The sequence below is a fragment of the Sminthopsis crassicaudata genome, chromosome 3 (genome assembly GCF_048593235.1).
Source record: "Sminthopsis crassicaudata isolate SCR6 chromosome 3, ASM4859323v1, whole genome shotgun sequence".
Classification (NCBI taxonomy): Eukaryota; Metazoa; Chordata; class Mammalia; order Dasyuromorphia; family Dasyuridae; genus Sminthopsis; species Sminthopsis crassicaudata.
Window position 1 is genome coordinate 63,330,199 of NC_133619.1, and position 21,485 is coordinate 63,351,683.

The following is a 21,485-nucleotide window of genomic DNA, read 5'->3' on the forward strand; positions in this document are numbered from 1 at the left end:
AAATGAACAAGAGTCATCCAAACTCTGCTTTCATTTTCACCCAAAGGAGGTGGCCTAAGTCAATGTGAGGACATGGATCACCCCATCTGAATTGGAGGTTAACCTTTGGAGTTCGGTCTAAAAGACCCTAATTTTTGTCCCAGATTTTGAGGGTGGAAAGGATAAAATGAAGCTAGAAATAGGGTTGCAGCTGTGGATAACCTGGAATGTAAAGTGGAATTGGCTAAGACTCCTGGATTCTGGTCATTTCAATCAATACTTTCTCCCTCTTTTTTTTCTACCTTACCAAGTGTTAGTTTACTTCTGAGATCAGATTTCATAATCTAGATCCCTTTAAGACTGGGAGAAAATAATGGGGGGAAGGTTAGGGAGAAGAAAATTTTCTGCTCAATTATCTAGGCATATATGTGAATGGATGGGTATAAACATATATACATACACACAAACATGTATGTACAATGATGGAAAGGGAAGTATTAAGATGAGCTGGATGAATAAGGGAGACCTGGGCAAGAATAAAAGAAATAGAGAACTGGGGGCCTTTGCTAAGCACTTCAATCTCCTCCCTAGCTCTCCGAGCTCTACCATACTCAGTTCTAGTTCTGGGAGTGGAGAATCTAGACAGTAACATTCCAGACAGTGAGTCTCCCTAGCCCTCCCCTTGGCCCCACCTCTTGGCCCCACCTGCTCCCTGGGGCTCTGGGCTTGGCTATGCCAAGCCGTGCCCAGGGATTACCAACGACCCCGCCTTCTTGGGGCCATTCCTCACATGGGTGCCTCCTGACTGCTCTGTTAGGCTATTGGGTACCTCCCCCCACCCCAACCAAACACATACAAATAATTTCTGCCTTGGGGGTATAGAGAAGGGAACTGAGGCCCTAGTACCTGGGGCTGAAATTGGTGTATGAACTCAAGTATCCAGACTGGAACCCTAAGATAACAATGCCAGGAGAAGGGAGAGGAGGCAAGGAAGCAAGTGCCTGCTCTCTTCAGAGAATCTCTATTGCCCAATTGTCTCTATGTCTTTTCTTTAATAAACCTCTTCATTCCACTCAACAGAATCAGTGTTTTCTAGGGAGGGCATTTTTGAGGGAAAGAGAGTAGGGAGAACTGACCGCTGTCTGCGCCTCCCCCTATCTCAGCACACCTCCTGAGTCCCTTTTTCGGGTCCTTTATCAGATTGGCAGAGGGTACGAGTCCAGGTGACAAGATGGGGGTGGGGGTGGGAACAGCTGCCGCTGTCTGCCAAGAGGAGTCCCCAAAGCACAGCTGGAAGACGCTTGCGAGATGGCACTGCAGCCCAGGCTCTTCTTTTTACAGACGGGGAAACTGAAGCACGAGGAAGTAAATGACTCGGCTAAGACTGCACGGAGGAATGTGCCGGGGCCCCCGAGTCTTTTCGTCACCCCTCCGAGTCTGCCGGATGCCCCCGAGCCGCCCGTGGAGGTCACTTGCAGACGCTGACCCACTCGGTGATTCGGCACTCTTCGCAGACCACGAAGCAGCACCAGTGGAAGCGGCAATGGCAGCGCTCACTGCGCGTCTGCCGCAGGATGTTGTGCCCTCTCCCGCAGCACAGGCTCCCGCAGCTGTCCGGCCCCGTGCTGCTTTTGTTGCACAGCCTCCCCGCCGTGCCCGCCGAGTCCAGCCGCGGCTCCCGCTCGCAGAAATCCGGGGACTTTTCGAAGTACACCAGGTCCGTGGGACTGGCTCGCCGGCGAGCGGGGGGCGAACCCGGGGAGGGGAGGGGGCCCCCGGCTGCGCCCAGCTCCAGCTGGCCGCCGTTGCGGTTGTGGGGACGGATGAGGGTGGCGCGCTGAAAGCGGGCTCGGAGGAGGGAGCCCACCGCTCGGAACTCGGGGGTCACCTGCCAGCACGTCTTCAGCTGACAGCTGCCCGAGGTGCCGTGGCATTTGCACTTCCGGCGCATATTCTCCATGACTGCCTAGGGGAAGGAGACGGGAGTGGATGACTTGGTACTAGACTCCCTCTGCCTCCCAACAGCCCCCCGAAGCAAGTACCCCCTACTCCTTTGCGTCGGCCTGACCCAGCTCCGCTGCATCCCCCAGCCCCGCTCCATTCCCCAGCCCCGCTCCCCCAGGCCTCAACAGGAAGTCCTCTCTGAATCCCCTGAAATGGGTATGAGCATCAGGAGCATCCAAGGTCTGTGGACCACACCCATACAGGAAACAAGCTTTGATGTCTCCCAAATCATCAGAAACAGAAGAAGATGGTATTACCCACCATGGGACTCAGGCTCATTCTTTAGGCCCTTTTCACCGTATACACACATACTTTGCCTTTTCCAAACCCTCTAGTCCTATATTCTGCTGATCCCTAATTCTGTTCCCACAAGACCAGAACCCAGGGGAATCCCCGGCTTCCTGCCCCCTCTAGTTCCCCACTATCTCTAATGGAATGAGGAGCCCCTGCTCTCCTCCCCTTCCCACCACTGCTCCCCCCCTCCACAGCAGCTGCAAGGGACCGTTGGGACTGGGGGGGTCTTTCCCCCACACTTCAGCCTGCTCTTACTTCCTGAGGGGGGATCCCCAATCCCCAGGGAAATCCCCAAGCCTTCCTTTCCTAGGTGGGGGGCAAGAACTGGAGAGGCTGGGGGTGTGGGCCCCACCGTGTCCCAGCCCGTAGATCTGATGGCCTGGCCTAGCTCCAGGATGTGAATGAAGGCTGTGGTGAGATACAGAAAGTCCCACTGCTTTCTTGAGGCCTTAGAGGCCATTTGGGGGATACCGTGAGGAGGAACGAAAGATATTTCCTCCTCTTGGATTTGGTCAGGTGACTTTGACTTTATTAAATCTCCATTGACATCTGCCACACTCTCATCTTTAGTTTCCCCCTTTCTAACGTGATGTTTGAATGAACCAGAAAAAAAAAAAAAATTTCCCTCAGACTCAAAAACCAAGGATACATAAGGGAAATATTCCCTAGCTCCTACTCCACTCCTCAACTCATTCCAAAATGGAAAGTGAAGTAAGATAGGAGGTAAGGGCACCAATTCTTCTCAACTCCAACTGAATGTGGGAGAATAAGACAAACAATGGGATATACCAAAAATAACCACCAGCTGTGCAATCATAGTCCTAGAGTTCTGATTCCTACCTCTGCTACTTACTACCTGTGAAATTTTGAGTCACTCAACATCTCAGAATGTGAGATGGAAGTTTTAGAGAAGATGTTCCCTAAGTTCTCTTCTATCTCTAAATTCAATTAGCCTCTCAGAGTCCAGCCCTGCAGTGAGCTTCAGCATCTTAGACCACTTAGTAGAATCACAACATACTTTCCATCCCACTCTAGAATATTATCCCAGATCACAATAGCCATAAATGATGGCAAGGGAATGAGGACAAAGTCCAACCCTCACATCTGGGCTGCCCACTTTCTATATCTAAGGTGAACCTCAGATCCCCAGGGTTAGGAAGGTGTTAACCCTAGTGGGCCTCTTGAAATGTTTGTTGCTGAAGCAGGCAGCATTAGGGTTCTAGGGCTGGGCTATACCCAGGAATTCCCTTTTTTAAGGCCACATTAGAACAGCTTTGATGCCTCCCAAGTCCAGCAATTCCTAAACTGCTTCCCACCAGCAGCAGCTACTAATTAACCAGTTTAACAAGAAGTTGAAGCCATTGGTTTGGGGGGATGGGAGGGCAAAGGTGCTAGGAGGAAGATCTGCCTGGGTGGAGTAGGGCTGGGAGGAGTTTGAAACTTCGGGTGCAACGCCCCCCTTCCCACTGTGCCTCAGTTAACTCTCTCAATGTTTGGAAAGGAACTTACAATGATCTGAATCAAATGGAAGTGACACTAAACAGAACAAGGGAAGACTACTAGAGGAGAGGAAATCCAGGAAATGGAGGGGTCAGGGGTCGACACAATGGTGAGAAGTAGGGGAGGAAAAAAGGAGATTGTGGGGAGAAGAGACTGAATTGGAAAATGAATTTGGACTTCTGAAAAAGCCAGTGATGCCTGGTGGCCTGCAGTATACCTTGTACCTTGAGGAGAAAAGGATGAAATAGAGCAATGGTACATAATGGAAAATAAACTGGCTTTGGAAGTAAAGACAGTCTCTGAGTCTTTACAGACCTTCAGAGACAATCTCATCCAATCTAATCCAAGAATCAGCTATCCACCAAACCCATGGTCACCCAGCTTTTGCCAGGGAAGGCTACGCCAGTCCTTCTTAAGATAGTCCACTCCATTCTGCAATAGCTCTATTTGTAAAAGTTTTTTTCCTTACTTTATCAGCACTAAATTTGTTTCCTTGTCACATCCTCCTATGTTTCTAATTCTGTTTATACTTTGGAGCTAAGCAGAACAAGTCTAATCCAAGTGCCATATTTTAACCCTCAGGGTACTTACAGCCAGATATCACAACCTCCTTCCAAGCCTTCCCTTTCCAGGATAATTATCCACAGTTCATTAAGCAGAGATTTATATGGCATGATCTCAAGGCCCATCATAGTCCCGATTTCCCTCTTCTCAATATACTCTGGCTTCTCAAAATCTACCTTAATTATGTGGTGGCCAGAACTAAACTGCAAGCAAGGTGGAGTTCAGCAGGAGAAAGATCTGGCTTTGAACGGTAGCTTTATCCTTCAGGACACAAAGTGTCTAACTTCACTTCTGTAGGACTCCATAAAATAAGGGTGTTTGTACAAACTCGGCAACCAAAATTCCATGATCCTCAAAGGACTTTCTGACCCTGGTAACTTGATCTATTGGACTAACATTATGGGAATCACTAAACCTGCTCAGGATGATAGGAGTCTGACATCCTTAAAGAGGAATGCAGTAAAAACCATATTGTGTGTTTTGGGAAGTGGAATGGGAGATATCAGAGCTCATCTAATCTAAGCTCCTCATTTTACAGAGAAGAAAATAGAAGAAAGACAAATTGATTTGGCCCTTATCACACACTGACAAAGAAGGGATAAAAATCAACTCTCCTGACTTCTAGTCCAGTGTTGGAAGCTTTCCCACTGTACTAGGTAGGGGAGTCAGGGTAACAGAGAAAAAGGAAATAGTAGGAAGAGATCAGGAAGAAAGGGAGAGCCAGTCTATGAGCATAGTAACTCTGAGGGAATGAGATAGAGTTCCAAGGATCAATAAAATTTTATCTAGGATGAGCTCCAGGATTTTGGAGCCAGGCTTCTCACCTGCCTCCCAACACGGTTATTATGGAGCCGCATTCTGGCATGAATATCCCTGTGTGGTTCCCTGGAATCCAAGAAGTCTCTGGAAAATCTCTCTCCAAAGCTGACATCTGGGCTGCAGCCCCCCCATTCCCAGGCATCCTGAAGTCCAGAGGCAGCAGGGGGCAAGGCTGGATGCTCCGGGACCCCATGGCTCATACCCTTGCCCCTCTGTAAAGCATCCAGCTGAAGTTGGTGCAGCTTCTGCCTGAAGGCCTCCTCATCCCCCCGACGAGCCTCATCACAGCCACAGGCCCTTAGCTTCCCCAGGGCACAGGCATTGGACACTGCATGGACCACACCAGCTGCTGCGATGGCATAGGCAAAGGCACTCTCTCGGAAGCCTGTATACAGAATGAGAAGAAGAATGGGAAAGGTCATCATCACCTAGTCAGGGTCTTGGTAAAATGGGGAAAGAGAAATTGGTTTTCATTACTCCATCATCCTCAGAATGAATTCAAAGGTTCTTTATCTTTTTTATGGTATGGACCATTTTGGCAATCTGGCAAAGCCTATGAATCTCTTCTCAGAATAATGAGTAAAATAAATACTTAAGATTACAAAAGAAACCATTATATTGACATATAGTTATCAAAATATTTAAAAGCAAATCCATAGCCTTCTGAAATCTATCCACAGACCAAGTTAAGAATTCCTTTATTCTCTAAACAACCATACCATTCAGGTGGTCGTCCTTCTGTTTTAACTGCCATCCTTCTCTTCTGGCCTCCTTCTAAGGTAGAGGTACTTAACCTGTGAACCACAGATTCCCATTGGAACCATAGTTAGATTTCAGGTGAACCACGAACTTGGATGGGAAAAAAAGTCCCTAACTTCTAGCTGAAATTTAGCATTTCTTTCAATGTTGAAATGTAGCATTTCTTTCAATCATGAATATAGACATTAAATATTATTATGCAAAAGGATACATCATATATATATACATATATATATATATATATATATATATATATATATAGAGAGAGAGAGAGAGAGAGAGAGAGAGAGAGAGAGAGAGAGAGAGAGAAAGGTTAAAAGAACACTAAAACATAATCTGCAAAGGAAGATACAAAGCCTAGGAACAATCACTATTTGCAAATGCATAAAATTGTTTAATTTCATGAAAATCAGAGGCATTGTGGTACAATGGAATGCTCTCTGGCTCTGAAGTCAGAATTTAGGTTCAAATTTCCACTGTCATATTTTGCCCTTGTGATATCAGGTAAGTTATTTGACCTCCCGTCCATTAGTTTCCTCACCAATAAAAATAAAAGTCAAGTCATTAACATGCTCTTAATCTGGGATCATACTTGATAAGTCTAGATTTCAGCTGTGTTTATCCTTCTTATCAAAAGCCCTTTCCTTATTGATAAAGTGTATCCAAAGGAACCAGTGAGCAAAATGACTGGATTCCTGTAAAGTGACCAAGAGAAAAGACCCGATAGATGAAGAAGGGGGAATAACCCTTAAGAGCAGTCAAGCAACCCACAAAGACTGCAGGATGAGCAAAACCTAGATGGTCCAGATGTGCTAGGAAGTGTGCATATTTGAAAACTGCATGGTACAACAGACAAGGAGGATCAGAGAAAGTTAAACACAAGAATAGCTCTCTATGAACTGTAAACTTGACCAGTAGAACTTTGGCTCTTCCTTTTGTTTTTGATGTATTTTTTCCTAGCAACATTTTGTGATCTTTCTTTAAATTCTACCAAGTCTCAGTGGGATTAAGTAAGGAAAGGCAGAGTTATTTTTATTTTTGTTTTTATTCATTTCCTAGAGCTGGAGAGCTGGGAGGAATCTGAGTATCCAGAGGGTCAAGGGAGGTTCTAGTGGCACTGGAATTTGGAGAGATTACCCCCACAGATATGCGGTCAGCTTATTAGGGAGTATGGAAAGCATTATATAGAGAAAACTAGGGGTAAGTTTGTATGTTCTACACCTTATCTAGCTCATTTTTTGTTAGCAAAGAAGGTTGTACATTTTAAATACTATGTAGGGAGTCTAGCCAGGCTGGACTTTGATTTGATTTGACTTTGTCCTTGACTTCCTATGGTGCCCACTGATGAGATTTTGTTCAAAATGTCCTCTCCTTAGCAAAGTGTGAAATTCCTATTACAAGGTAAACTTTTTTGTGAATTGTCCATTCCTTACTTTGTCTTGAGTTGACCGATTAATAACACATCAGGGTGATTAGTTAATTCACAGCCTATTCAAACATCTAGGCTCTAAGAAAGAGTGGCAAATCTGGGGGAATAGGTAGGGGGGAGGAGGGGAAAAGTTGGAACAAAAGGTTTTGCAATTGTCAATGCTGAAAAATTGCCCATGCACATATCTTGTAAACAAAAAACTATAATAAAAAAAGAAAGAGTAGGAAGTATACCTCAAAGAATTCCTCCCCCGAGAAAAGGTAGGGAGAAGAAAAAGAACTTACTAATACAGAAGTATTTATAGCCACTCTTTCTGTGATGATAAAAAATTGGAAACTCTGGGGGTGCCCAGCAATGGTATTTTTAAATAGCTAAACAAACTATAGCACATGAATGTGATAGAATCCTATTGTGCTATAAGAAATGATAAATGAGGGTTTTTTCAGAGAAACCTGAGAAAATTTGTATGAATAAAACAGAGTGAAGTGAGCAAACCAAAGAGAACAATTTACATAATATCAGCAATTAGTAAAGACAAACACTTTTGAGAGACTTAAGAACGCAGATCAGAACAATGACTAACCAAGATTTCAGAAGGAATGACTAAATATACTAAGAGAGAAATGATAGAACCAAGATGCAGAATGGGACAAATATTTTTGGACACTACCAATGCAGAGACTCATCTTGCTTACTTGTTCAAAAGGTTTTCTCTCCCCCCAAAAAAAATTTATGGGGAGAAGAAAAGAGGGAGGAAGAGAAAACAGATTTTTTAAGGGCGTGTAAGAAGCAAAAGATAAGAGAGAAGCTAAACAGACATAGACTTATTTCCACAGAGAAAAGCATGGGTAACCAGAGGGCCACTTCATGAAACCTATACATTCTGGGAAACCATATTAGCAGTGGAGTTCTTCAACCAGAATGCCTGGACCAAGTGGGATTTGGGGCTTAAGATCAACAAGGAAGAGCTCCATAATGTGAAGGAATAAACCCAACCCTTGCCTTCAATTTGAATTATGAAGACTATGCAGTTCAACTCTGTAGTGACCCCAAATTCTTTCCTTTTGTGGAGGAGCTTCAAGCAAAGAGTGGAGCAGCTGTGTAGGTCTCTGGGAGAGGTAAAGCTCATCAGAGGGGGAAGCTTGTTGAAGTCTCTAAACTCCCTTTGGGAGGGGAGTGTTCAACCCCAGAAGAGTACTCCGAGTCGAAAAGACTATAAAGCCCTTTGGGGAATATGAAAATTACACAAGAACTGCAAGAGAGTTGTCTTGACTGTTTATTGGCATGGGTGCAAGCAGTGGGCTTTTTTGTGTGTATGTATGTGTCAAATGAAATAAAGTTTATGTTATAGCCAATATTTCCTTAGCCTGAGTGCTGGCATGAACATTGAGGGATCTTTACCTTTTGTCATAGGTATCCCTAGGAGAAATCCTCAGTGGGGCATAAGCCAAAGAGAAAATCAAGATGGAATCACCAAGACTGAACCAGTCTGTGTAGATGCAGAGTTTTAGTTCCCCTACATCACATCAACAAATATTGAGCAACTATTGTATACAAGGCATTCCTGATAGTTACTGAGGGAGGAATAAATTTTAAATATGTCCCCCTGACTCCAAGGATCTTCATGCAATGGGAAGATATGACATGAGTACAGATAGCATGATATAAGTACAGATAGCTATAAAACATAGCACACAATAAGTATATTAGCAAGGCACCACATGCTATATAAGCCTCCCCTCCCTCCACCTTTCTCTCTTTTCAATACCCCAAAATCTAATGTTCATAGTAGGTTCTGAGATAGGTGGTGAACAACTGAAGAACTCCTGCACCTTAAGATTAAGAAAGAACTAACTCTATCTAGGGTAATAGGATAATACATTTCAAAGAGTGCTAATGATCCCTTCTTTGAAAGTCTAGGGTACTGCAGATGTGGGATATTATATATATTATCAGAATCGTAAACTGTGCTTTTTAGTTTGGAACTTCTTTATTTTAAAAAATTCTTTGTTATAATGGATAGCCAGGTAACCGCTCTGGATCTGGAATCAGGAAGATCTGAGTTCAAATTCAGCCTCAGACACTTACTAGCTATATGATCCTGGGTAAGTTACTTAACCTCTGTTTACCTATTCTTCCTTATCTCTAAAATGCAGATAATAATAGCAACTACCTCCCAAGATTGTTGTGAGGATCAAATGAGATAATATTTGTGAGATTCTTTGCAAATCTTAAAATGCTATGTACAAATACTAATTATTATAGCAATAATTTTTAAATAAAAGAAAAAAATAAATGAGTGAAGCAATGAGAAGGCAATGATTAAGCTAAAGAATAAATAACTAATGGTGGAATTTTAGGCATCTATAAAAAAGAGATTTTTGAGCAGAGAAGCTTTCTTGGATTTCCTGCAGGATGATCTACCATGACCCCACTTCTAAGGTTGACCCTTTCCTAATTCATTTTATACATCTTTCTTGTCAATTCTTCACCCACCCACCTACCAAAATATCTCTTTGAAGGTCATTCTTAAGAGAGCAAAGAGAGAAGGACTACAAAGTTCTCTTTGCCTTTGTTACTAAGCTTGCAGAGAGAAACATTCCCCTAGTTTTCTGTAACCACCTAAATCCCTACCCTACATTGACTGGCAACATGAAAGGGGCACATTATAAAGAAGCTGGTTGTAGTCCCCCAAAGTGATCCTACTCCTAAGAGCTTATACACTGTTTTTTCAAACTACCTTGAATTTTTTTACTTTGTATTTTTTCTATATATAATGTATGTCTTTATATTGCCTCCCTTGATAGACTATTAATTCCTTAAGAGTAGAAATTGTTTGGCATTCTTTTTGTGGGATTTCTTCTACATTGATGTCCCCACTGAAAACCTCTTGAGTTCTTTTGCTTCGATTTATCCAGCTCTAGAAAGGGAATGGAGAGAGATTGTTCCTTGCTCATCTTTGATACTTTGGGGTCAAGTAGGTCTGGAAGCCTAGAAGGGAGAGAGGCAGAGTAGAAAGGGGGGAGGCAAATCCCAAATCCAAGTTTAAAAAAAAAAACAATAAAAAACTTGAGTTCATTATAGACTCTGAAGTTTCATTAATTGACCAATATTTCTAGAACCACTGGGATCAAGTTAGTTCAAAATGGCAAAACAATATATAAAGTAGGCCAGATCTTTGAGGAAAGGTACTAGAGAATGGGTCAGATGAAATAGCCCCAAAGTTGGGAAAAACTGGAAGGATGCTAGTGAAAGGAAGAATGTGAAAGCACAAAAATTGACAGAAACACGCATTAGTTCATTCATTTATCCATTCACCGAGCATTTATTAAGTACAGACTATGACTATTCCCTTAGGATCGAAATGAGGCTCCCTGTCTTACATTCTCTCACAGTTCGGAGATAACATCATGGAAACAAGAAAGTGATTCCCACAGAGGCACCAAAGTTAGCTGGAAGTCAGAGAAGGCACAGGCCTGACCATACCCACACCTCCACTTTGGTCATAATCTGATCTCTGTTGCTATTTCCTAGAACAATTTTTTTTAACCCTGCCCTATGTTCAAATCTCTTAGATCATCACAGGAGTCTGGGAAAGATGAACAAAGAGTAGCCATTGAGCCCTAGAATTATAGACTATCTCCTACGATGATGGGAGGGTCAACCCATCCATCCCCTGACCTCCAGACAGGATGGCCCCTAGTGTTGAAAAATGTCACAGCTGGAGACAATCCCAAAATGATTCCACATTGTACTTCTGTTACCTATTAGACCCCCAATACTTTGCTGGGGATGTCCCTGATATCTGACCTCATTCTTTCCTGCTGCAGTTTTAATCTATTTAACTTATTTCCCTTCATTCCAGAGCAACTGTTTCCTCTGAACAGTAAATCCTGTATAATAATAAATATTTGGAGCCTTTATTCAGTTATTCCTTGCTCTTTTTTCCCCTTCCGACTAAAAAAGCCCCAGCCCAGTTGCTTTTTTCCTTTTCTTATGAGAAGGCAAGACCAACAGTGGAGGGTGGGGGATGGAGGGGGAGTAAGGGAAAGGATTGTCAGAGAGCCTCCATGCAGAGGCTACTTGGGAAACTGCCCCTAAGGTGCTGGGGCTGGAGGAGTCTAGCTCCCAGAGGAGTACACCTAGTATTTTTCCCATGCTTTCATCTGTCAGTCTCAAAGAACCTTCCTGGATGCTGGCGGGCATTGTAAGCCTGCTTGACAGGCAGAGAATCACAGAACATAAACTTTGAGATCTGGATGGAACCTTAGAGCTAATCTCATCCATCCCTCCCTCATTTTACAGATGAGAGAAATAAGATCAGAGAGATAAAGTGCCTGTCCAAAATCACACATCTACTTAGTGGCAAAAGCATATAGGGAGAGAACTCAGGTGTCCTCAGGATGTGGGAGTACTCAGTTTCCTCCGTGTGCTTTTTGCTGCATTTCTATTTTTCAGTGAGACTTCTGAAGCTAAGTGTCATTAAGTAGACTAGATTTCCACTTTAGTGATATTTCACACAATTACTACAGAATATGGAAAGCCGGTAGTTGGGAATCCCAGACTGTTCCTTTGGATGTCACAGAGGTTCTTCTTAGAAGGGCAGCAGACAGGGAACAGCCTTAGTTGCAGGGGGCTTGGGAATATGACATAGGGGAGAAGATCACTTTCAACCTTGTTTTATATGATCCTTAGGGTGAGACATGATGAAACTTGAAAAATATGGGAGGCGGTGGAATAAAAGCAGAGAGGGGGGAATTTCAGCCGGAGGTGGCTGGAGACTGCCCTCTCCCACTCCCTGTAAGCTAAGCAGCCTGAGAATGAGAAAGAAATATGGTGACTGTCATAAAGAATGAGACACTTCAAGGCATAAACAGAGATAAAAGAGACAGAGAGAGGGAAAAGAAAGATAGGGAGTAAGAAGTTTCCTGAGTCCAGAGAGGCCTCAAACTGCAGGGGGAGACTTCCTCGCCAAGATCTTTCCTCCCTAACGCATCCCTTCTGGTCTCCGGGATTTAACTCCATCCCGGGGACTCTGTCTTGCTCACTCTATCATTTCGAGATGTGCTTAGTCTCACTCAGACTGTTTTCAGGTGTCAATTTGTGTGAGGGAAGCATTGTCTTCGGATGAGCGTGTGAGGTCTCTGCTCCTGGTCTCTCACAGGAGAGTCTGATGTTATAGCCTGGCTAGTCTGCCCCAGCTCCGGTCCCTGGGCCCCCGTCCTGGGCCCGGACTGTCTGGGGCAGATACAGGCAGAGGGCCAGCAGGCCAGCTGGTGGGGGAGAGGGGTGGGGCAGGGTGGCCAGCTGGGCTGCCTGGAGGGAGAGGGGGAGAGCTCGTTAAGACGCACAATTAGCTGTCCTGCCTTTGATCTGAGACAGGGACTGCCAGGGTCTAAGTAAAGTCAGCTGCAGCTTCTAGCCCCAGCCAATAGCCGGGAGGAAGGGGGGAGGAAGACAAGCCAGTGAGGAGAGATGAGGGGACCCGGAATGAACAGCTGGGGAGAGCGGGTCAGGGAAAAAGAGACCCTGAGCTTACTTTACTGCTCCAGACCCAGGTCAGAAGGAGCTGGAGCTATCAGGTGACCATTCCTCGGTAGGGACACTTGGCGTGTTTGTCCGTCCCTGTGTGTCTGTATGTCCAACACATGGGGATACTTAGGCAGAGACTGTTAATGTAGGTGGATGCACGTATATGTGTGCATGTATGAATGTGTGCGACCATGTGAGTCTATGTTGCTTTCAGATCTGATTCTTCACTTGCATATCTTAACATATGTAATAATACCTGACATTTCTATAGCACCTATGATGTAACATACTCTAGACTAAGCATTTTATGAAACTGAACACCGTAATGTTCTTTTCTGTTGGGGAAAGGGAATAAGCATGATAAGCACTTGTATAGCATCTATAGTACATCAGGCACTGCCCCCTAAGCATCCGATGCTCACAACAACCCTTCAAAGCTAAGTGTATTACTTATTATTATTGTTATCTGTTTTACAGTTGAGGAAACAGAGGTTAGCTGACTTGTTCATGGTCAAAGAGCTAGTCATGAGTGTCTAAGGTCAAGATTGAACTCCTTCCAGATCTGTCCCTCTGTGCACTGTGGTGGCTCCTAGCTGCCTCTGTCACTCTGAAGCAGAGTGGACTGTGCAGTGAGTACTAAACATGGAGGGAGAAGACCTGAGTTCAAATCCCTACTCTGATACTTAATATTTTGAGTATTTCACTTGAACTCCCTAAGCTGCACTTTTCTCATCTATAAAAAGAAAGGATGAGTTTCGATGGCTTTCAAGATCCCTTCCAGTTCTACATCTGTGATCTGTAAAATGAAGGGACTGGACTAGCTGGTCTTTCACTCCTTTGCCCTTTCCACCTATGATCCTCTATAGCCATCCCAACACCAGATGCCTGGGATTGGTCCTTAACTCAAGTCCTGGATAATCTTCCCCGTACCTTAATCCTCCTTTCCAAGAAGGTTCCCCGGCTTTTCCTGAGAGCAGGGGGATCCAACAGAGTTCTATTCTAAGAATAGACACTACAAGAAAAAAGAATCAAGAGCTTTATGAAACCTAAGCTCCCTGTCTTTCCTGTCCTGAGATCAATGAGCCTCAGAATCCAACCTCTTGGAATAATGTGTCAGTTTTTTCACCTTCTCCTGCCTCCTCTTCCTTACAGCTCCTCCCACTGCCCCATTTTCTCCAACCTGAAAGGCATTAGGATTTGGGAGAGGGTAATCCTTGTGCCAAAGAAAGACCTCCCACATGGAATGAACTGGATATATGATGTGGTCTTATGCTGGAAATGTAATGGTAAATGGGTTCCTATAATAGTTTGGGACACTTTAATGTATATGCAATTGAAGGATTGCTATCAGGAAATACTTACAGCTAGGGAAGGGCTGTCAAAGGGGGAATAATAATTCCCCCCCCCATCCCACTTCTATCCAGGGCTACAACCCATTTTAGGTAAGTGACACAGGTAACTGGTTGTGATTTCATTAGTGTAGTGAATCCCAAATGCAGGACTGCAATTGATAGTTTTAAAGAGTTGTCTGCCAAGTCACATAGCCAGCATGTGTCTCCCCAACAGAAATAGCCAGGTATGGTCGTTAGAACATTGTATCAAGGATATCAAGGATACAATGTTCTAACCACCATACCAGGCTATGAAGGTAAAACAAATGAGATTTATATTTTACAGAGGAGAAGATTAGGGCTCCATTTCTTTAAATGATTTGAAAAATTAAATAAGAGCTATATTTTAATTCCAACCACAGTATTCTTTCTGCTATAATACAAGCCTTCCTGAATAGTTACAGTCCTGACCTATCATTGCTGATATGAGTTTGTTTTCTCACAACCTTTTCTCCTTTGATTTTCATATCTTCTACCTTCCCTCCACTGCTCCTTCCTGTTGACACTGACCACAGCCTAACTCTGATTGATGTCTCTCTCCTCCTGGTTCTACCTTCAGCTTCCAGCCTATATACCTTAGCTTCTTAAACTGTGGTTCAATCCCCTATACAGAGTCTTGTAACTGAATGTAACTGAAAGATAATCATACCCCATTCCCACTTCCTCATCCCACATCATGTTTTGCTCCGGACAGGTTACCATGAATGCCAAAGAACTGACGAGAGGTGAGTTTTAGTGGTAACCTTGAACAGATAGTTTACTTCTATTTTCTCATCTGTAAAATTACGTTTTACATATATTGGATTACTTGCTGTCTAGGGGAGGGGGTGGGGAGAAGGGAAGGAAAAAATTTGGAACATAAGGTTGCAAGGGTGAATGTTGAAAATTATTCAGGTATATGTTTTGAAAACAAAAAGCTTTAATTAAAAAATTAAATTTTAATTAGATATCTAAGTTCCCATCAAACTCCTAAGATTTCCAGGTTTCCTTTTCTTTGTTCTTCTAGATATTAACTTCCCCTTCCTCCACCACCCCACCTCAAGTTGCTCTCTGGCTACCCTAAATCTTCATTTCAGTATCCTACCATATATAGATTGCCCTCCTCCAAATGATCTGTGCACCAAAATTAATATCTCTCCTATTCTCCTAGTAAATGGAATTCAAGTGTTAGAGTAATTCTTACTGAGGTAAGGGTGCCTGATAGCCCTTAAATTTTACATTAAAAAAGGAATTTGTGAATCCAAATGCATTTGGGGGAGAAGCTATGGGCCAGAAGGGCCAGAATCAGCTACTGACCATTCCATTTTCCTAAGGATGTTGACCCCATACCTTTAGTCAGAGCTCATTCGATATTCAGTGACAGTAGGAAAAGAGAGAACATATTCAGACCAGGGAGACAGACAGTAAGAATGACCTTTGGGGTTCATTTTTCTGAGCCTCATGGTTCAACTTCCCAAACACCTGGCCATGGGTAACCTCCCCACAGTAAATGAGTCGTTCAGAAGCAGCAGAGACAATTCTTGTTGGGCTTGATCTCCAAAAATCAAGGAAGGCTTCAGTTAGGCTAGACCAAGAGAGGTCTTCAGGGAAGCTTGTGACCTGAACCGAGAAAAGGAAGGCAAAAGGAGGAGGAACAAAGAGCAAGGACCTCTTGGTTTTCTTGGAACCCCAAGAATCTACTTTCCCAAAATTTTTCTAGTGTACCCTTAAGCTAAGATAGTCAAGAAAGATCTCAAATGGAGAGCAGGAAACAAAATAATTTTGGGTAGGGCTGGTTCAGGGGGCTGAGGGCACCTGAGGCAGCCGTTTCCTCCAGGCTCCTCAGCTGGTTATCCAACCCCCTCCTCGATCCTGGGTGCGGCCCCCCTCTCTGGCCAGCCTCAGCACGTTTAGCACCCCCCCTTAACCTTCCCCACCACCACCACCCCAGCTTGCCTCCTGCTCATTAAACTGCAGGTGAACTCGGCAGCATCTGGCGAGAAGCCAACCCCCGACACCGCAGCTCTGGACTCGCCCCCAAGCTTCAAAGCCACTTCCCCCAGACCCCTGAGCTCCAGTTCCCAAGAGGCCATCTGGGCTAAGCCTAAGTGAAGCAGTATGCCTGGGTTCCCCCCCCCCTTCCTCCACCCTCACTAGATTAGTAAAGGACTAGACAGTCACCCCTCTTCTGGGCTCCAGACACTATTCTGCTTCCTCTCTGTTCCCTCTTTCCCCCATACACACGCGAGCCCTGGCCTCTTCAGCACAGTGGGCATTAAGGGACAGACAGAAGAGCCAGGGGATCAGGAAAAGGTGGAGCTAGAGAACCCCAGCCAGCCTGGGATAAATGGGGTTTTGGCCCCAGTTTCTCTGTGTACCAGTATAATCCGAAGAGAGCTCCAAGGCCCTGGAGTTGGGGATGGGAAGGAATATTCAAAGGAGACAGACTATCAGACATGGAGGAAGGTGAAACAAGATCCATACGGAGAAGAGAAGGGAAGGAGGGACGGCCACAGACGAGACTAAGAAAACTAGCAATGAGGCGCGAGGAGGAAGGGCGGGGAGGGGGCGAAATACGGAGTCAAAGACCGGTGGAGAAGACAACCCAGAAAACCTGGGGTGGGAAGAAAGGCCTGGCGAGGTGAGTGCAGGGAGAGGAGGTGAGTGCAGGGAGAGGAGCTGAGGCCGGAAAGCCGCAGATATGAAAGTCTGAAGAACCTGTCACTTCGTGGAGGGGAGCAGAGGCCACAAAGGGCGCGGAAGCAGGAGGGAGCTAGAGAGGTGGGGCGGAGGGGCAGCGAGGAGGCTGGGCCCTAAAATGGGCCGTGCGGGAAGGCCCAGACAGGGAAAAGTAGTGGGGGGCAGGGGGTTGAGAGACCACCGCGAGCCTCCCCTTCACTGGCCCTAGGGGCTTTGCTCCACGCGGGTTGGGTTCGGGTGGGGGAAAGAATGGGGGGGGGGGGAGCCTTTGAAAGCAGCTTGTCTGGAGCGCGGGAGCCGTCTGGATCGGCCCCGGGGGGATTAGATCGCGGCTACATGCCGCCACACGCGTGTCGGGCTGGGCTCAGCCGGGCAGAAACACAGCCCCGGGCGGGCGGGGGAGGGAGGCGGGGCAGGAGGAGGGAGGCGGGCGGGGCCCGGGGCTGGGCTTGGGGGTGGCTAGGGCTGCTCCCCATCTTAGGGGTCGAAAAATGGGTATGAGAATGGCAAGAAGGAACTGGCTCATTAAGCTGACCGTCCATGTCCAGCTTCCTTCAGACGACCAAGTGGAGGCCTAGAGTTTGTCCTCCCTGCCTCTGTCCAGTCCAAACCTCCAAGGGATTCGTTTTTCACCCTAATTTTGGGGAGCACCCTCTTTTAAAACGAGTTTGGTTGGCAAAAGGCCTAATCTGTCCCAATACATCAGCATGCTGTTCCAACAGAATACTGTCCACTCTTCCGCTGATAAGAGGAACCACTTTAACTATCCAGGACAATAAAACATGAACTTGAAAGGAATCAATGAAGTCTTAAACCCCATTAGTCTGGGAAAGACAAGTATGAAAAGTAACCAGGAAAATCCCCTTCCAGAGAGGTCAGTGAACTTGGAAGCAGAAAGCTGGATGGGAATCCTGACTAAACTTCCTGTTTGACTCTGGGCAAAGGGAAATTTGACCTGATGATCTCTCAGGTCCTTCCAGATTTCAATTCTGTTTTCAGCTTCCCCCACTGAAGTTCTATCCACTGTCAAAGGGGATCCTGCCATTCAGTAGAGAGATCTTTCAATGTTGAGAAATCTATGAATCTGATGTGCAGAGAAATACAATCAAGACTCATTTCTCCCAACCCTTCTGAATCCAGAGAATTCCTTAAGAGTAGGTGACTTGGAGGTTTGTACACTAAGGTGGGAGAAATGCTAGATGAATAGATCTTGCCGCCCAAATATAAAGACTCAAGGCTTCATCCCACCTCTTATCAAACTCCAAGTCATGAATGGGAGATTATCACCAAATTTCAGGCTTCTTTGGTTTTATCCTGTCTCTAGCCAAAAGTCAAAGTAGGTTCCCAACTGCCCCCTTTTACCTTCTATATCTCCTCCCCTTGCAAACAGACCTCCTCTTTTCCTTCTTAATCTTAAAAGGTAAAAGTGAACTATAGGAGTCCTGAGATGTGTTGGCTAAGGGAATAGCAACCATATTTCCAGAGCCCTACCTCGCTACATCCACTTTAAGTAACCCAAGTTGGCTTCATTCCCCCTAAAGAATCAGGATAGTTATTCAGGATACCTTAGATCCCTAAACTCTGGACATTCTATACATCCAGTCTCTTCCATGTAACTTAGTTTTTTCCTTTGCTCTCCCAAATCAGAGCTTCCTGGAATACGAGAAATATTTGAATTGGGAAAAACAGGAGGGGAATAGGAACCACTAAGAGCCAGAAGCTTTGAAAGACAGAGAATTAGGAGAATATAAGGACCTAGGGACCAGAAGGCCTGAACCAGTAGGAATCAAGAGTAGGGAAGGGCTAGAAAGTAGAATGTATGTGAATATGAGAGAGTTTGGAAGCTCCAGAGGCTGAAGTGGTGCTGAGGGAGAGGAAGGATGAATTTACCTCTGCTGAAGATGGGACTTTCATAAGGGATCTTGTTTCGGGTCTCCAGGCTGGAGCAGTTCCAGCGCTGGTCCCGAAACTGGTGTTGGCATTCATGTATGGCAATCTGAATGCCCTGGATGGCGGAGGCTGCCACATCCGGGTGGCGCACGCACACTTCCAGTTGGCGTCGGCTCAGCCCTGGCAATGTCAGGCACACCGTGTTGGCATTCAGCACAGGTTCTGGTGGCAGTCGAAGGCCCAGAATGTCATTTGGTTCTGACCTGCAGGTACGGGGGATATGGGAAAAATAGGGACCATTAAATAGGCCCTGAACTGAGCTGGAAAGTCAGGAGAGCAATGACACGGGCTGTTTCTTAGACTTACTTATCTCATACATATAAACATATACCCTCATACACATTAAATCTAACTTCTCTCTCCTCAGCTTCTTCCATTCTTTCCCCCACTTTCTACTTTGACTTCCCCAATGATAAGAACCTTCCACCTCATATCTCACATAAAACTTCGGTTCTCACTTTTCATGAAACATTGTTGTTTATAGTTATCTATACTGGTGTCATCCCTCCAAATTAAGGGAAGGTTGAGAGCCTATCTTATTCCAAAATGGGTTTTCTCCCAGAAAAGCCCAGTGCTAACTCACACAGTAAGATGCATTAAAGAATGAATGAAAACTTTAACAGAACCCCAAATATTCCCCAACTCTCCTTTAGAGGTTCCTCCCTAATTTCTTCCTTCTCCCAACCACTTTCTCAAATACAGCAGACACATAAACCCAACTTTCACACTCACATGGATCATCTCCCATTGATTCATACAATTTACAGTAATCACACCTATAGAGTACAGATAACACACTATGTCTCACATACTTCTAGAGACAGGAAGATTTACATGGGGGGGGGGGTACTGACATCCTTAATATTAGCACCTTGACTGGATTCTGCATTCACCATCTAAATACATATCACACACACACACACACACACACACAGAACATAAACAGAACAGAGCTCTCCCAGGCATGAATAATATAATACTCACACGTTTTCAGAAAAACTTTCATAGACATCTATTTTCAAAAACACAAGGAGCCAAGCCACACTCACAACGGGAGAACTCCCTTCTGTGCCCCCTTGCTGACCCCACCTGGGGCCGCCTCTTTTTCCCCCACCCCCATCTCCTAATCCCACCCATGGGGGAGATCTTCACAATGGAGAGGGCGGGATTGTTTTGGGGTGCCTTCCCCGAGAGTCCCCCTAATCGGAAGACATTAACTAGGCACTGAATTTGGCTGCTGCCCCCGACACTGAAGGACACTGATAGAGTCTGAAGGGTCTGTCTCCTCTGGAGCATCACCGGATGGGTCTGGATGTTCCCCTCTCCCCAGGGAGGACAGCTCCTCCCCTCGGGCCCCCACCCCAGGCGGGGTCCGGGGTCCAAGGCCACCGTCCCCTGGCCTGGGCACACCACTCGCTCCCGAGCAGTGCTAGCCGAACCTTGGGGGTCTTCAGAACTCTCCGGGAATCTTTGGTGTCCCGGAAGGCGGGGCATGAGGGAGGCAGGGAAATAGGGAGAGGGGGCGGGGGTCTCACCTGGGCACGGCTGCGGCCAACAGGAGCAGGAGCAGCAGGAGCGCGCAGAGCGCCGGCCGAGACCGGGCCCGGGGTCGGGGCCGGAGCCGGGGGCTAGAGCGGGCGCTGCCCATGGCTGGGCCGGGGTGAAGGGCTTAGAGCCCGGCAGGGCTGGCGCGCTGCTCCGCGGGCGGGGGGCGGCAGCGCATGGTCCGCCGGGACGGGGGAGGCAGACCCGGTGAGCAGAACTAGCGCCCGGGCGGCCGGCGGTGGCTCTGACCCTCTGGAGATTCCGGCTTGGGCTCGAGCTCTGGCTCCGGCTCGGGTCAGGGCTCCAGGGGCAGACGCCGCCCGCCTCCCCGCTCCATGGGGCAGCGCCCCGGGGCACCGCCCTCCGGGGGGGCGGGCGCGCGGGGCACCTCCTGGCAAGGGTGGACGAGGGGATTTCCCCCTTACCCCCTCCCCTTCCAGAGGCTCCTGGCGAAGCCCGAGGTGTGCGCTGGGGAGAGGGAGGGGGAGGAGGAAGCCGCCAAGCACGGTTTAGAGTGGCGGAGTCAAGGGGCAAGGAGCCGGCAAAGAGCTGGAGGCTGGAAGCAGCGAGGCTGGACTTGCTAGGGGTTCTGAGCTCTCAGCACCAAGGGGCGTAGCTGTCTGTCCCTCCGTCCCTCTGTCCCGAATCCCAATGTATAAGTGACTGTCCTGGCCCTGAGGAACTCAACCGCCTCAGCCTCCTCCTCCCCCCGCCACCCCATTCCCCCACACAGCTCACCCCACTCCGTCCACCCCTCCTCTCCCCCTCCACCCTCAGCATTTAGTACTCCGGCTCTACCTCCTAGTGACGTCACCGACCGGGATTGGGGGAGGGGGCGGGGCGGGGGGAGGAGAAGGGTGGGTGCGTGCGGGTGTCCGAGGGCCACAGAGTCGGCTTCAGGCTTCGGTGGGAGGTTGGCCGGAGTGCACGTGGAGAGAGAGAGACTCTGTGGATGTTGGCGTTTCGGCGTTTGTTTGTGGGCCGAAAGGCCTCTGTCTGTATTTATGGCTGTCACCGTGTGAGTTAGAGTTATGTCGGGA

At 46.6% G+C, this 21,485-nt stretch overlaps 1 protein-coding gene across 1 annotated transcript; it reads right to left on the reverse strand.

The window, feature by feature from the left end:
• Positions 1 to 1,011: 1,011 nt before the first annotated feature.
• Positions 1,012 to 21,148, reverse strand: WNT10A (Wnt family member 10A). Its single transcript, XM_074298725.1, has 4 exons — positions 20,436 to 21,148; positions 18,841 to 19,103; positions 5,166 to 5,545; positions 1,012 to 1,945 (listed from the first exon to the last, which is right to left on the reverse strand). The coding sequence occupies exons 1-4, from the start codon at positions 20,546 to 20,548 to the stop codon at positions 1,448 to 1,450; spliced, it is 1,254 nt and encodes a 417-aa protein (XP_074154826.1). The 5' UTR covers positions 20,549 to 21,148; the 3' UTR covers positions 1,012 to 1,447.
• Positions 21,149 to 21,485: the final 337 nt, after the last annotated feature.